General features: G+C 42.4%; 1 protein-coding gene across 2 annotated transcripts in view; it reads right to left on the bottom strand.

Annotated features, from left to right (window-relative positions):
- dip2bb (disco-interacting protein 2 homolog Bb) overlaps positions 1–17,736 on the bottom strand; it is a 49,826-nt gene that overhangs the window by 11,436 nt on the left and 20,654 nt on the right. For both annotated transcript variants that reach the window (XM_029431614.1, XM_029431613.1), the window contains exons 8-22: positions 17,401–17,598; positions 17,016–17,107; positions 16,691–16,801; positions 16,469–16,592; positions 16,138–16,247; positions 15,820–15,922; positions 15,661–15,725; positions 15,151–15,244; positions 14,941–15,060; positions 14,729–14,843; positions 13,900–14,039; positions 12,906–13,042; positions 12,726–12,806; positions 12,462–12,589; positions 347–461 (exon numbers count right to left, since the gene is read on the bottom strand). In XM_029431614.1, coding sequence (XP_029287474.1) covers positions 347–461; positions 12,462–12,589; positions 12,726–12,806; positions 12,906–13,042; positions 13,900–14,039; positions 14,729–14,843; positions 14,941–15,060; positions 15,151–15,244; positions 15,661–15,725; positions 15,820–15,922; positions 16,138–16,247; positions 16,469–16,592; positions 16,691–16,801; positions 17,016–17,107; positions 17,401–17,598 — 1,733 coding nt within the window. The remainder of the gene's footprint in view (positions 1–346; positions 462–12,461; positions 12,590–12,725; positions 12,807–12,905; positions 13,043–13,899; positions 14,040–14,728; positions 14,844–14,940; positions 15,061–15,150; positions 15,245–15,660; positions 15,726–15,819; positions 15,923–16,137; positions 16,248–16,468; positions 16,593–16,690; positions 16,802–17,015; positions 17,108–17,400; positions 17,599–17,736) is intronic.

Genomic DNA, 17,736 nt, shown 5'->3' with positions numbered 1-17,736 from the left:
CTCAAGAACCTGGTTTCACAGAATGGTGCTTTTATCTGTATATTACAGACACACTGGATGATAGGTAATAATCAGATAATAATACTATCACAAACAACAAGTGATTTACTGTGCTGAAAAAAGGTGTGCTTGTTTTCATATTTAGTTACAGAGTCACGACCAAGACTAAACCATATTTTAATAGGTGAATCCTGTGGGGAGATATTTCTCATGAAATAGGCATCACCTCAAAATGTAAGATCATAAATAATTATTTAAAGACATATCTTAAATTCAGAAAATCTAAATTAAGATCTGCGGGGATCCCTGATAAAAGCATTTGAGAGAAGATGAAGAGCTGTTTCACCTGAAGCACTCGACTCATCCACTGGAAGCTGTCCTCTTCGCTGGCGTCTGGTCTCTGCTCCGCCACAATCACTACCCTCTCATCGTAAAACACTGTGACTGAAAACACAGCGATCCTGACACACAAACACGCACAAATGTATTAAAGATTATGGAAGTCAGCCATCTATACACACATCAACATCCAGTCATCTCCCTGCTGTGCTTCTTTGTACCGCCAGGTGTCAGTAGTGATAAATTAGGATTAAACAACAGAGGAGCTCAACATCTTTCACACACACTTTGTATAAAGAAGAATTTAATGGTCTCCTCACCTCCCCCGGTAAACGGTCTTGACTGGCTCCACAGCAAGAGCGGTGGCCACCAGGTCGTCAGCATTGTGTCTCCGCCCGCTCACCATTAGCAGACACCCTCGATCTTCCCCACCACAAGATCAGACTGCCCTGCAGGAGCGGAAGGATACACAGCGGGGTCATTATACTGTAAATATACAGACCCATTCAAAGACAGTGAGAGAAGGACGGTTTCCAGGATCAAGTTACCAACGCCTGCAGTCTGCTGCAAACGTGTTTTGTGTATCCAACTGATATCTTGTTGTGAGACCAAAAGAACATCTTGCTCAGGACAGTTGTCCCGATGGCAACTAATGCTTTGCGAGGTCACCTCAGTTGGATATAAGATATATGTTTTCTCTCTGTCTGAAGCACAGACTCCGCTGTACTCTGTATGACTTGTGCCTCTGAGATCTCTGGTTTTCCGTAACTTTATTGAACATCTCACCGAGAACTTTATTAATATAGAAGAATTCCACAACAGTCTATTACTTCACTTATTGCGCTCTGGCAAAGGTCAATAGGCATTAGTCCAGGACAGAGGTCATTTTAGGAAGGCTGAACAATAGATGACTGAAAGTCTCTCTATCACTCTTCGCAATAACTTTATCTACTGCTGACTCAGTCACAGATCCCTGTCACTGTCCAGACTGTTTTAGATTGTTGAACCTTTTACACACCCAGCAGTTACAGCGCAACATTAGCATTAATATGTTAAGTTCCTGCCCCCTGATGAATTTTATTTACTAAAGTTTTGATTTAGGTGATATAATCACTCTAGTTCAAAACTGTACTCGCGATGCTTCTCATATTGTCTTCACGTTATCGTTTGCTACATTGTATGATAGAAATGTTGATTATGGCCACTTCAGTGTGAGACATGTAATAGCATATGGGTATAACACTGCAGCATTTGAAAGTGAAGCTCATCTGTGTCACCTGACCCGGTGAGCATGCCTGTAGTGGACACGCTGAAGTCCAGATAAGCAATCTTTCGGCTGTGGGAGGCTTATAGATCTGAGGAGGCCGGCGGCGAGGAAGGTCATCTGCAAACAAGAACAGTGCATGCTTAACGAGAACTAAGTAATTATTTAAATAATTGAGCGATACTAAAACTAAAAATAACTATAAACACATGCATCTCTGCAGATACTCGTACTACATCAACTCGTTCAAATGCAAATGTTGTTAGGAAGAGACAGAACACAATAACCCACATACTAAAGGAAACAACGTAGACATACAGTACGCACCAAGCAACTATCTACCCGCTGTCTTTGTAATAACCGGAGAAAGCACTGCAGAGAAACGCCCCACTTTAGGGCAGTTACATTTTGGACTGAAAGTGGTGCCAAAGGAATATTAAAAGTCCTGTTGATAAACGACCTCATGATAAGAGTATTCACATGAGTAACGTTTTCCCTAAGTATGAGAATACACCTTTGTCACAGAAGACATTTTGAATTGATTTTGATTTCATGTAGCTGCTTCAGTCTGGTGCTTCACACTGTCACAGCTTACTGGGACAATTATAGAAAGAGCCTCAGTAATGTTCTAAGTAACACCTGTGCTTTTCCCGCTATGACAAGTCAAAAATGTGTGCTGGAAAAAAAACCCCTCATCTTTTCATATCTTACCTGTGTCAATGATTGTCGCCACGTTTTAATGTTTACAGAAGCAGCCGCCTCTTGGAGCGCAGAGTCCTCATGAGACTTTGAGTGGTAAGGATACATGCAGCTTTACTGACCTGGAAACAAACACAAACATGATTCATTTGAACTGGAGAAGCTGGTAGAAATAGTCAAATGACAAACTGTGCCAGAAACAGCCATCACACAAACGCGCGCGCACGCACGCACGCACAGCTTTTGACATATCAAGATGTACACATATTACATTATATGCTCTAATAGGTATCTTTATTAACTGATACTGGATTTTGAGGGATACAATATTGATTTTTGAGAATAATTTAAAACAAAAATCCATTACAAAAGTTACAAAACAAAGAACATGTTTTTTTTTTATATGACCAATATTTCTGCTGAGCGGACGTTCTACAGTTAGAAAATACAAAATACACTAATACACCACTTACAGTGTATGCAAGATTGCCTTTAGAATGATGCATTAAACATTTTATGGAAACTGGATGCCTTATTTTGAGGTTTGGTCATTGGTTGGATTTTTAGTAAACTACAGTTTGTTGGATTTGTTTGGATTAGGAGGTCTACCTAGCAGAAATGTCAGTCAAGCTATTTTAGGTAGCAGGGTAACAGTGGCTCAATGTCCAATGTCTCCAGGTTATTATAACACTATCTACATAAGCCACAACTAAAAAGACCCTGATAATAGGATTACATGAGTGAACACACATGTATGTACACACAAAGCCATTAGCATGCAATAAGACACGTACATGCGCAAAAGAGCACACGCACTTACATCATAATCATGCGGACAGTAGGCAGCGTGGCTCCCAGGTTCTGAGGGTGCGGAGGCGCACGTTTACGGGAACACATCCGGCGTAGAGACAGCCGTAGAAGGCAGCTATCAAATCAATGCCTGAGAGAAAGATGGAGGACAAAGGTGGAATCAAAAAAAGAAGAAGAGAGAAAGCTCGCAATAATTAATCTCAATGAGAGTAAAAAGTAGAGGCAGAGAAAGAACTCACCAGGAGGATAAAGCAGCACTACGTTTCTCCAGTGTTGATGCTTCCTTTCTCCGTGAGCGCTGCAGCTATCTTCTCCGCTCGCTTGTGAAGCTGGACGCAGGTCGCTGTGCTCACTGGTACACCCTGAAGGACAGGAGTAACACACAGAGGATTTAATAATCTTGTGCGTCACACTCAAAGTATACATACAGTATTTCTCAGTGTAAGAAGAGATCAGTTTGATACCTTGGCATTGAGAGAACAAAGAGGACGTGGTCTGCGTCTGTTTGTGCCCTCCACTGTAGAGCCTCGGTCAATACTGATGCTGAAATAAACATTATAATCAGCACGTAATTACTGTATATCTGAGGGTATGCTTAAATATTCTTTAACATTTTTACAAACACAGCCATGGAGGGCTTATACAGGAGGAGAGTTATGTGCTTAATTTAATACACCTAAATAAAATACCTCAGTGCAAAGCTGTCTGGCATAAATTATCTTTTGCCAATGCAAACAATTTACACCACATACACTGAGCCAACCCAGCTCTTCAAATAATGAACAATAACTTAGGACGTGAAGGAACGCTTGCAGTAAAACAAGGGAAAGCTACAGAAGGTGCATATCTTGTAAAAATTAACATGCACATCACAAAATAAAACCACAATACAATATCGATCAGCATGACAAGAGTAAACAAAAGGTGGTGGAGATGCCAGAAGGGGCCATAATTCTTACCATCACAGTGGGCCACATACAGAGCTACATCCAGAGAGAGAAGAGCAGAAAGAAAGAAGAGTCCAAGATTTTTCTTACTTCTATAATACTGAGCTGTCGCTGAGCCTGGACTAATTGTTCCACTGGCAAGTTTTAAAGCTAAACTATTTACCAGTGCCGATCTGAGCACAGAATAATAAACTAAGTTAATTCTAGACTTTCTAGACTAGACTTGAGCTCTGTCAGGGTCTACTAGTCAGGGTCTACTTACCTCCGTTGGCCTCCAACAGCTCAGTCCTCTTCACAAACCCAGGTATCCCGTCCTGGCCATAAGGTCTGCGGGTCTCCAAAACTGAGCTTGGTGTTGAAGTGGGTTGGCCTGAAGACTCTCCTCTCCGTAGATGGTGTAGTAGCCAATGGCATTGTGTGGGCTGTTCACCCAGATCTAAGAGAGAGAAGCACACATTGGGTCACAGCTTGGTTTCGGAGGGAACCAGCTCGACCCACATTGGTATCATGATAATGTTGTACAGTAATACATCTCACCCTCTCATAGATGAGAATCACAATGGACCTCTGGTCCTGGAATTTACGATGATCATCCCAACGACCCTAACACCAGGCGTATCTGTAGATTGAGTCATTCACTGTCATTAAACTTTATAATTCATTGACTGAATCAGAGCTGCAAGATTAATCAATTAGTTGTAGACTGTTAAATGAATCGTCAACTATTTGGATAATCGATAAATCGTTTTGAGTCATTTTTTAATTGTTGTGGACAAAACAAGAAAAACTATTCGAGGATGTTTTCCATCAATTAATCGATAAAATAATCGACAGATTAATCAACAATGAAAATAGTTGTTAGTCGCAGCCCTAGACTGAATCTGTACCATGTGTTTACATATGTAGCATCTCACCTTGCCAGACTCCATTAGAGGAAGACTCTGAGGTGCTCCTCTCTCCACTAGCCTCACTCTGCAAAAGTCACATGCATAAGCAGACGTATACAATTAATCTACAACCCAAACTCCATATACTGTATACAGTAGGCCTTACATAATACTCTTTACATTTAGAAAGCTCAGTTTGGGAACACTTCTTACCCTGTCATGACGAAGGGACTTCATGTCCACATAGACTGTACAGGGATCCGGACCAGTGGTACCCTGAAACACACAAAGAGCAGGTCAGTTTGCATACATTTATTATAAAACTAGTCCCTCTGGCTAAGCCTGAGGTGAGAGTTGTGTTGCTTTGGGGAACAATCTTTTACAACGTCTGTTAGCTAACTATTTCAACTGTTTATCCATGACATCTTTGGATTATTGTACCATATTCTTGAATTGTTTTTGAAAATCTTTAATGTTCTCATGGATTTATGCTGTTTACCTTTTCTGATATTTAATCCCATATATATCATATAATATATATATATATATATATAGCAAGTCTGAAATGTATATTTAAAATAAAGACATGGTCTACTTTCTAGGCAACTGGTCGCTCAGGTTGTCATCTAGCTATAATTCGAAGGGTACTTTATGTGAAGCAGGTGAAGTTGGTTGGTGTACCTGCAGGCAGATGGCTAGATTAACCCTGGAACCAAAAGTAGTGCTGACAGCTCTGGGCGACAGCCCCGATGTCCTTAAACAGCTTAGAGAAGGAGTGTGAGAGGGTGAGACGAGGGCGTTCCTCTGCTATCACGACGCAGCTCCGCACACACGACAGACTGAGACCACGGGCCTAAAACACACACACACACACATCAAATCATTACATTCTTCAGAAACAGCACATTTCTGTAATTCAAGATTGCTATTGCTCTCTCTCTTCTCTCTCTCTCTCCTCTCTCTCTCTCTCTCTCTCTCTCTCTCTCTCTCTCTCTCTCTCTCTCTCTCCTCTCTCTCTCTCTCTCTCTCTCTCTCTCTCTCTCTCTCTCTCTCTCTCTCTCTCTCTCTCTCTCTCTCTATATATATATATATATATATATATATATATATATATATATATATATATATAGATATATATGTAGCCCTCCTCACCTTAAGTAACTCAGTCTGAGTACCCAGTCCTTTAGTGCAGAGCTCCATGACGGAGTAGGAGCAGAAGGTGTCTCTGATGCGGTACTGACTGAGCGTGCTCAGCCACAGAGACAAGCAGCTCTCCAACTCGAAGGGAGGAATCAGGATGGACTGGTGACCTGAGTAAACACTAAAACAAAGACATGAGGGAGAAAAAGTGGATTAATGGAGAAGGAAAAACACAACAGCGAAAAACATTCTACATCGCATGCATGTATTGTAGGTTTTCTGCACCTTGCGAGGCACCACAAGACGAAACCCAGTCCACAGTAAGGATCCAGGCAGATGGCTATTTGGCGAGAGGAGTACAGTTCACACTGCAGCTTTACAGAGCGACAAATTGCACTGACAGCTGAATGAGAGATCTGCAACAAACAAGAACAAAATTAGAAACTCAAAAGGTACATATATTTTCCATTGCAACATGGCTTGTGGCTGGTTCAGGTTAATGTACGCAAGTGGAGCCTTTGTATCTCTCGCTGGCAGCTATATAAAGATGTGATAGCAATTATTATATGTTCATGTACTTTTATGTTCTTCTGTAACTATGCAAAACATTCACTCTTCCTTCAGCAGAAAACTGCTGTGTGTGCAAGGATGTTCCCACGCCTGCAGTCTGCTGCAAACGTGTTTTGTGTATCCAACTGATATCTTGTTGTGAGACCAAAAGAACATCTTGCTCAGGACAGTTGTCCCGATGGCAACTAATGCTTTGCGAGGTCACCTCATGTTGGATATAAGATATATGTTTTCTCTCTGTCTGAAGCACAGACTCCGCTGTACTCTGTATGACTTGTGCCTCTGAGATCTCTGGTTTTCCGTAACTTTATTGAACATCTCACCGAGAACTTTATTATAATATAGAAGAATATTCCACAACAGTCTATTACTTCACTTATTGCGCTCTGGCAAAGGTCAATAGGCATTAGTCCAGGACAGAGGTCATTTTAGGAAGGCTGAACAATAGATGACTGAAAGTCTCTCTATCACTCTTCGACAATAACTTTATCTACTGCTGACTCAGTCACAGATCCCTGTCACTGTCCAGACTGTTTTAGATTGTTGAACCTTTTACACACCCAGCAGTTACAGCGCAACATTAGCATTAATATGTTAAGTTCCTGCCCCCCTGATGAAAGTTTTATTTACTAAAGTTTTGATTTAGGTGATATAATCACTCTAGGTTCAAAACTGTACTCGCGATGCTTCTCATATTGTCTTCACGTTATCGTTTGCTACATTGTTATGATAGAAATGTTGATTATGGCCACTTCAAGGTGTGGAGACATGTAATAGCATATGGGTATAACACTGCAGCATTTGAAAGTGAAGCTCATCTGTGTCACCTTGACCCCGGTGAGCATGCCTGTAGTGGACACGCTGAAGTCCAGATAAGCAATCATTTCGGCTGTGGGAGGCTTATAGATCTGAGGAGGCCGGCGGCGAGGAAGGTCATCTGCAAACAAGAACAGTGCATGCTTAAACGAGAACTAAGTAATTATTTAAATATATTGAGCGATAACTAAAACTAAAAATAACTATAAACACATGCATCTCTCAGATACTCGTACTACATCAACTCGTTCAAATGCAAATGTTGTTAGGAAGAGACAGAACACAATACCCACATACTAAAAGGAAAACAAAGTAGACATACAGTACGCACCAAGCAACTATCTACCCGCTGTCTTTGTAATAACCGGAGAAAGCACTGCAGAGAAACGCCCCACTTTTAGGGCAGTTACATTTTGGACTGAAAGTGGTGCCAAAGGAATATTAAAAGTCCTGTTGATAAACGACCTCATGATAAGAGGTATTCACATAGAGTAACGTTTTCCCTAAGTATGAGAATACACCTTTGTCACAGAAGACATTTTGAATTGATTTTGATTTCATGTAGCTGCTTCAGTCTTGGTGCTTCACACTGTCACAGCTTACTGGGACAATTATAGAAAGAGCCATCAGTAATGTTCTAAGTAACACCTGTGCTTTTCCCGCTATGACAAGTCAAAAATGTGTGCTGGAAAAAAAAACCCCTCATCTTTTCATATCTTACCTGTGTCAATGATTGTCGGCCACGTTTTAATGTTTACAGAAGCAGCCGCCTCTTTGGAGCGCAGAGTCCTCATGAGACTTTGAGTGGTAAGGATACATGCAGCTTTACTGACCTGGAAACAAAACACAAACATGATTCATTTGAACTGGAGAAGCTGGTAGAAATAGTCAAATGACAAACTGTGCCAGAAACAGCCATCACACAAACGCGCGCGCACGCACGCACGCACAGCTTTTGACATATCAAGATGTACACATATTACATTATATGCTCTATAATAGGTATCTTTATTAACTGATACTGGATTTTTGAGGGATACAATATTGATTTTTGAGAATAATTTAAAACAAAAATCCAATTACAAAAGTTACAAAACAAAGAACATGTTTTTTTTTTATATGACCAATATTTTCTGCTGAGCGGGACGTTCTACAGTTAGAAAATACAAAATACAACTAATAACACACTTACAGTGTATGCAAGATTGCCTTTAGAAATGATGCATTAAACATTTTATGGAAACTGGATGCCTTTATTTTGAGGTTTGGTCATTGGTTGGATTTTTAGTAAACTACAGTTGTTGGATTTGTTTGGATTTAGGAGGTCTAACCTAGCAGAAATGTCAGTCAAGCTATTTTAGGTAGCAGGGTCAACAGGTGGCTCAATGTCCAATGTCTCCAGGTTATTAATAACACTATCTACATAAAGACCACAACTAAAAAGACCCTGATAATAGGATTACATGAGTGAACACACATGTATGTACACACAAAGCCATTAGCATGCAATAAGACACGTACATGCGCAAAAGAGCACACGCACTTACATCAATAATCATGCGGACAGTAGGCAGCGTGGCTCCCAGGTTCTGAGGGTGCGGAGGGCGCACGTTTACGGGAACACATCCGGCGTAGAGACAGCCGTAGAAGGCAGCTATCAAATCAATGCCTGAGAGAAAGATGGAGGACAAAGGTGGAATCAAAAAAAGAAGAAGAAGAGAAAGCTCGCAATAATTAATCTCAATGAGAGTAAAAAAGTAGAGGCAGAGAAAGAACTCACCAGGAGGATAAAGCAGCACTACGTTCTCTCCAGTGTTGATGCTTCCTTTCTCCGTGAGCGCTGCAGCTATCTTCTCCGCTCGCTTGTGAAGCTGGACGCAGGTCGCTGTGCTCACTGGTACACCCTGAAGGACAGGAGTAACACACAGAGGATTTTAATAATCTTGTGCGTCACACTCAAAGTATACATACAGTATTTCTCAGTGTAAGAAGAGATCAGTTTGATACCTTGGCATTGAGAAGAACAAAGAGGACGTGGTCTGCGTCTGTTTGTGCCCTCCACTGTAGAGCCTCGGTCAAATACTGATGCTGAAATAAAACATTATAATAATCAGACGTAATTACTGTATATCTGAGGGTATGCTTAAATATTCTTTATACATTTTTACAAACACAGCCATGGAGGGCTTATACAGGGAGGAGTTATGTGCTTAATTTAATACACCTAAATAAAATACCTCAGTGCAAAGCTGTCTGGCATAAATTATCTTTTGCCAACGTGCAAACAATTTACACCACATACACTGAGCCAACCCAGCTCTTCAAATAATGAACAATAACTTAGGACGTGAAAGGAACGCTTGCAGTAAAACAAGGGAAAGCTACAGAAGGTGCATATCTTGTAAAAAATTAACATGCACATCACAAAATAAAACCACAATACAATATCGATCAGAGCATGACAAGAGTAAACAAAAGGTGTGGGGAAGATGCCAGAAGGGGGCCATAATTCTTACCATCACAGTGGGCCACATACAGAGCTACATCCAGAGAGAGAAGAGAGCAGAAAGAAAGAAGAGTCCAAGATTTTTCTTACTTCTATAATACTGAGCTGTCGCTGAGCCTGGACTAATTGTTCCACTGGCAAGTCTTTAAAGCTAACTATTTACCATCGTAACACAGTGTGATCATTGGTACTGATTATGTGTTTCCTGCTGATTCTGAAGGACATGCATGTGGCTCTTTTGTAAATGGGAACGTGGTGAAAAAGTTATCAGATACAGAGTTAGTGGATGGTTGAAAGCGGGAGTTATAGTGTTCATGGTAATGTTACCTTGCGGACAAGATCCTGGTCGTCAATCATGCCGAGGTCCCTGCCTGTAGCTTGGGCAATCCTCTTCCCTGCCACCAGGTTGCCCACCATCACAGATGCAGGACCTACACCAACTACAAGAGCAAAGGAGTGTGAGAGAAGCTGCGAGAGAGAGAGAGAGAGAGAGACAGAGACAGAGACAAGACAGAGATAGAGAGAGCAGAGAGAGAGAGACAGAGTGCGAGAGAGAGACAGAGAGACAGAGAGAGAGAGAGAGAGAGAGACAGAGACAGAGAGGAGAGCGAGACAGAGAGAGAGAGACAGAGAGAGAGAGCGAGAGATAGACGAGAGACAGAGAGAGAGAGAGAGGAGACAGAGACAGAGAGAGAGAGCGAGAACGAGAGAGTGAGACAGAGAGAGAGAGCGGGAGAGAGAGACAGAGAGACGAGAGAGACAGAGAGGACAAGAGAGACAGAGAGAGAGAGAGACAGAGAAGAGACAAGAGAACAGAGAGAGAGGGGGGAGAGGATGAGGAGACAGACAGAGAGAGAGAGAGAGAGAGAGGAGAGAGAGAGAGAGAGAGAGAGAGAGAGAGAGAGAGAGCGAGAGAGATAGAGAGAGAGCGAGAGAGAGAGACAGAGAGAGAGAGAGACAGAGAGACAGAGAGACAGATGATGACAGACAGAGAGAGAAGAGGGGGGGGAGAGGGATGAGAGAACAGAGAGAGAGAGAGACAGAGAGACAGAGAGAGAGAGAGACAGACAGAGAGAGAGAGATAGAGAGAGAGAGAGAGAGAGTGGGGGGAGAGAGGATGAGAGACAGAGAGACAGAGAGAGAGAGAGCCAGAAACACCAAACTGGTGGCGTGCCGACCGCTGTCTACTGTAGGTGGTAACACACTGACTGAGTACCTCATACAACCCCACTTCAAAACATCCGAACAATCCCTTTAATACCCGTCACCTCCATTGTAATCCCGTTAGAATCAAACAAAGCTTTGATTTTTACGTAACTGGGAAGTAAACATTCTAGACTGCATTACGATTTTGGTAAAATACAGATGTAAGATGTAAGATGGTGGCTGCCGATTGCGTGCCAACGTGGCAGAAACATTGCTTTCCTAAATTGAGAAACTGTTGTGTGTGCGTTATGTAACGCTACTGACTGTGCTCTTATTTTACAAAACACTTTATAACCCTGACTGACTCTCGCATGCGGTACAATGAACAATTTCTCTCCTTTTGGGAACACAGTCTGCAGATAAGCATCGCCTACCGGGCTGCTTCTGGCGGGGCTTGGGCAGGTTGGTGACACACGTATGGGGACACATTAGGATGTTGCAGGGGTGCAAGTTGCCATCTAAGAAGAACTGCTTGGTGTCAGAGATGTGGATGCCACCCAGGGGTGTTTTAGGTAAGGTGTTGGCCGGGACCAGAGCCAGACAGTAGAGGCCCACCTGGTGGATGCTGTCGATAGCCTGCGGAGGAAACAACAGCGAAGACTGAAGGTGACTCAAGAACCTGGTTTCACAGAATGGTGCTTTTATCTGTATATTACAGACACACTGGATGATAGGTAATAATCAGATAATAATACTATCACAAACAACAAGTGATTTACTGTGCTGAAAAAAGGTGTGCTTGTTTTCATATTTAGTTACAAGAGTCACGACCAAAGACTAAACCATATTTTAATAGGTGAATCCTGTGGGGAGATATTTCTCATGAAATAGGCATCACCTCAAAATGTAAGATCATAAATAATTATTTAAAGACATATCTTAAATTCAGAAAATCTAAATTAAGGATCTGCGGGGATCCCTGAATAAAAGCATTTGAGAGAAGATGAAGAGCTGTTTCACCTGAAGCACTCGGACTCATCCACTGGAAGCTGTCCTCTTCGCTGGCGTCTGGTCTCTGCTCCGCCACAATCACTACCCTCTCATCGTAAAACACTGTGACTGAAAACACAGCGATCCTGACACACAAACACGCACAAATGTATTAAAGATTATGGAAGTCAGCCATCTATACACAACATCAACATCCAGTCATCTCCCTGCTGTGCTTCTTTTGTACCGCCAGGTGTCAGTAGTGATAAATTAGGATTAAACAACAGAGGAGCTCAACATCTTTCAACACACACTTTGTATAAAGAAGAATTTAATGGTCTCCTCACCTCCCCCGGTAAACGGTCTTGACTGGCTCCACAGCAAGAGCGGTGGCCACCAGGTCGTCAGCATTGTGTCTCCGCCCGCTCACCATTAGCAGACCCTCGATCTTCCCCACCACAAAGATCAGACTGCCCTGCAGGAGCGGAAGGATACACAGCGGGGTCATTATACTGTAAATATACAGACCCATTCAAAGACAGTGAGAGAAGGACGGTTTCCAGGATCAAGTTACCACAGATGTTATTCTGTTATGAAACGGTCCTACTTACTGGGCCAACAAACCCCAGGAGTCCTGACCGCACAAAGGGAATCTCTCCAATGGGAACTCCATTAGCGTTAACCGGTATCACCTGAACACAACCACACAGAAGTAATCCACAGAGAGAAACTAGTTAGTTGTTTGATTGTATCAGCACAGGCGGGTTGTGTGTGTGACTCTGTTTACGTACCTCAAAGGTGTTTTTGGTGACTCCAGGCAGGCCGTAGTACATGTTGCCTCCAGCACGAGAGTTGATTATTATCTCACCGATCTCATCGGTTTTACACAACTGAGGAGGCCCGTCTGCCTTAACAATGCACATCAGAGCTGGAGACACACAACAGCAACATTCAGACAGCTATAGACTCAGGCTAAAATTAAAGGAAATAAACATTGCACATTTCAGCCCAGTTTTATCAACCACATGACTTTTTACTGCTGGATGATGAAGTGTATACTGTATATATATATCTATATATCTATATATATATATATATATATATAGAAAGTGGACATCTTGCTTTCCCTAGAAGCCAAAGATCTTAAGTTGCACATTTAAGTATTCATGGGGAGCAAATAATAATAATAATAATATCAAATAATAATAGTTGTGTAATTTTGGAGAGGTGGAAAGTGAGTCTCATTATCTTTTGTAATATCTATACGTACTACAATTATAATTATTAAGTTTCAATATTTCATGGTATGGTTTGTATGACACAGTAATAGGCAAATACAGTAATAAAAAACGTCATCACCATCAAAGAAATCTTAATACTAACGCATACCATCATTTTCCTGCTACAAGCAACATATTTACGTCCCCGTCCGTATGAAATGAAAATCAAACTCAAGAGATGAGAGTTTAGCTTGAGAACATTTAGCATTTTCTTTTTTGGCCAAAGTTATCTCATCATCTTGTGATTTCTTGCATTTTCTTTTTGTGGAAAGATCCAACGTCCAGGATTTGAGCAATGGCTGCAACACGCCACTCTTTCCCATGTAAGAACAAACCCATTTCAAATAAATCTTTACCGTAACGTTCCTATTTGATTATTGGGTTTAAATGTCTGACATACTGAAGCTCATGAATGCTTTTTTGGCAGCTCTTTCCACAAGCATCTATGTGTCATTTGTTTTTCATGCTTTCCTTTTAACGCATTTATCCTTCCTTCTATCCTCACCTCCAGGCATTACATGCCCCACATCTTGTACAGTCAGGGCGGAGTTCTTGTCCTCTGTGTTGACCCTGATGACACCGTGGCTCAGGCCGCCCAAGGAAAGAATGGCACGGGCAGGGAGAGGTGTGCCCGGTACTCCCGGTCTACACAGGGGAGAGTTCGATCAAACATAAGCATTTCCATCCATCCCATCTGTTCTTACAGTTAGCCATCTGCCCACCCGCCCATGTACCACATACAACGGACTACATCTTCATCCACCCTGCTACACCAGTAAAAATGAAAATCCCCCTTGAGTGAAGCAGAGTGTCTTTTATTAATCATAATGTCCTTTCATGGTCCTTGGATTGAAATGGAGGGTGTGTGGGTGGGAAGAGGGAAGAAATTGGAGGTAGGCGGGACTAGAGAAGACGGAAGGGCAATCTAATCTAACAGCGCAGATTTCCGCCAAGGTGCAGTCATATGCTCTTTGGATGGTCCCGTTTCCCGAGTTAGGAAGTCGTTCTTCCGTCTTTGGTGTGTTCATGAGCATTAAGCTTTGATGACACAACATAGATGCTACAAAGAATATGTGTTGTATTTCATTGCTTAGACAACAAACGACTTCAGGGGTCGGTCACGTGAATGTTCCCAGTCAACAACTCATTTGTTATGTTAACGAAAGTGAACCATCATTTGTGTATCCGCCCCGTGATTTGGATAAGCTACAGAATGTAATGGCTTCTGCCTCGGCCCTGGTGACCCTGTAGTTTTTTTATTTCGTGTTGACAAACAAACTGAGCCAAAAACATGACCTCCTTGGCGGAGGTATAAATATGGGTCAGAGACGTACCTGCGTATAGCTACTGTCATAGCCTCAGGGGAGGTGGCACAGGGACAGATGACCTCAGGTTTCAGCCCGTGGGACTGAAACACGTTCAGGAAGGCATCACAGGAAGATACCGACCCTTGACAGCAAGAGATAGGGGAGTCAACAAATTACATCTAATTTGTGTCGTTTGAAAATATCTAGTTTTACAAAGCCGGGGGTCACGAAGTACTTACAGGGGTTAGCACCATCAGCAACAATCAGCATACGTAATGAAGCCAGACTGGTGTCTCTCTGGTCCCGATGAGCCATCATGGCCCAGTGTAGATCACGGCACTTCACCAAAGCTATACGAGCTGCATGAGAATAAGAGTGACATGTTATGTTAAACATTTATTAGATTGTACTTTTATATGGAATTACTCAAGCTGAGATACCAGTGTTACCTTTGAGGACGTGGACCCTCTGTACCCAGGAGAGAGGACAAGCCTTCATGACTGCATAGGGAACACTGATAGTGTGTATCCTATTCATCACAGCCTGGAAACAAACAAAACCTGATTAAGCAGCTAGTAGTAGAATAGTTTGTCTCCTCCTCTCCAAAATAAACGCACCAAGTAATTAAAACCGGTAAAATCACTGATGCTCTTTGGCTGCCGCTAACATTTGCTCAGCTTGTTTCTCTGATAACTTAAGATCCAGACGTCCGATGACTAAAATAATTCATCAGTTAAAATATATCATTATAAAAACAACCAAGATCTAAAAAGTGTATCGTAAAATTGTCACTTCAAACTGCATTAAAAAGCCCATTTCTGACAGCTTCTAGCAGACAGCCACAGCACTGACTCATGTGCAGAGAGAATATGTCCCCATTACAGGTGAGTTACCTTATTTAACACGACAACGACATGTTGCATATTATACCTTTAAATTACAAATAAAAAAACACTTACTGTGAGAACTCCGTGCCACAGACCAATGTCCTTTTTAAAGTCCAGGACATTCACTAAAGTTTCCCCTTAAAGAGAAGAAAGACAGAAGGGACTTCAGACTCATAACAACTGTGTTGATGAAGAAACCTTCAGATGATGGATGATGATGGCTTCACTCACCCTCGCAGTAGTTGCAGGCCTGGGTCAGTGCTTGGCAGTGGGTCAACATGGCTACTTTAGACACGGCCACACCCACCACTGTGCCATCTTTACTCGCCTTGTACTACACAGACAGGAAACACGAGAGGAAAGTGTGAACACTTGTGCAACACGCTTTTCTTTTAATGTTACCTTTATCAGGATGCAGTTCAGTTTTTAATGTTCCCTAATAACATTTTGTTGTGATCCAATACACAACAGCCAGTTACACAATATAGTCTCGTTAACAGCAGTAAGCGGTTAATGCAATCAGTTGTCACGGCAGTAAGCAGCTGTTACCTCTATATATGCAGGGTCAGTGTTGGCAGTGGGGATGTGCGGCTGCCAGTCTTTGGAAGGCTTCGTCAGGTATTTTGAGTCTGTCACCACCCACTTCAGTCGAGGCCAGCCTATCAGAGAAAGACTTCAGTAAAGTCAAGCCAAATCAAGGGGGCCGAACTCATACTTCAGAAGGAAGGAACATAACAGGAAGTACATCATTTTATACACGTAATAATACATGGTGCTCCCTGACATATATATTTTCATATATAACTTCCTCCACAGTTTACGTTTTGTAACTGTAACAACTGCTTAATACATTCAATAATCTCAGAAAGAGCTTACTGACCTTTAAACTGCATTATTTCACCAGTGGGTGTTTTGGGTAAACCCTTCAGACAGATCTCACTGGTCAGAGCGAGACCCACACCACAGCTCCCGAGCAGAAACCCCACCTGGCTGATACCTGCATCCTAAAAACACCACACACACATAACAAAACTCATTCTTAGTTAGATAAAAATGGACTCTCTGTACTCTCAAAATGGACATGTTCCGATGGTTTTCTTACTTTGCGAGACAGAGGAACTTCAATAGGTACAGGTATAACTTCAGCTAGGAGGCAGCCGTAGAAGGCCACCCAGAACATACCAGGGTCACTGTTGGGAAACACCAGCGCCACCTACAAAGACATATTAAACTTTACATTCAGCACCTTGTTGCTGCAAATACAGTGGATCACAAAGCTTTGGGCAGAATCATTTCTATACAAATGCTTACAATAATCACACGCTCGCTTATAGTGACTAGTTTGACCCGGACAGACGTGATTGTTGTCAGAATAACATTACATTTGTTATAAGTTTGTTGTGTGTATCGTGTGTCAGCTCGCTCACCCTGTCGCCAGGTTTGAGGATTTGCTCGTTCTTGTTGCCCAGCTTGTTCAGGAGGGTGTACGCCAGCTTCACACTGCGACTCCACAGCTTCCCTAGCAGACAGAAGGTGGAGCGGGGAGGAGGTTAGTTAGGGAGGCAGGTTATATGTTTTACCACTGCCAAAGAATATCCCATGTCACAGAGTACACACATCTCTGTATTATCTCACTCTTGAACTCTGTGTGTGTTTATGTATTCATATGTGTGTGTAGACTTATCCGATACTGTGTCACAGCTAGTTACTGTAACTAATTACTCATTTCCAGTAACTTGCCCAACACCGGTTGTATGTTAATGCTACTGATCCGACACTGTGAACGTGCATATCACCAGCCTTGTGTCTCACCATAAGTCAGTGTGTAGAGCGGTTTGCCCGTGATGTCAAGAGCAGTGAGGGCGGGGCTCTTCCCCTGAGTGGCCCCCCAACGGGCCAACGCTGCCTGCAGGGCCGGGGGCCAGTTACTGACCACTCCCAAAGGCTCGCCTTTCACCGGGATGATCTGACGGCCCTCCGGCTTGGGTGTGTTGGGGTCTGGCTGGGGCACTGTGAGAGAGACAACAGAACACTTTTGGGTATGTAACAGATTCATGAGATCATGAGAAATAGTGATACCCAATATTTATTGGAATGATTGCAATGATGTAATACAGTTTTGGAAAAAAGCACAAGTTTCAAGGCTAC

Source organism: Cottoperca gobio, chromosome 5 (assembly GCF_900634415.1).
Source record: "Cottoperca gobio chromosome 5, fCotGob3.1, whole genome shotgun sequence".
NCBI classification, from domain to species: domain Eukaryota; kingdom Metazoa; phylum Chordata; class Actinopteri; order Perciformes; family Bovichtidae; genus Cottoperca; species Cottoperca gobio.
The sequence above is the reverse complement of the archived record's forward strand: the minus strand, read 5'-3'. Positions and strand labels throughout refer to the sequence as shown.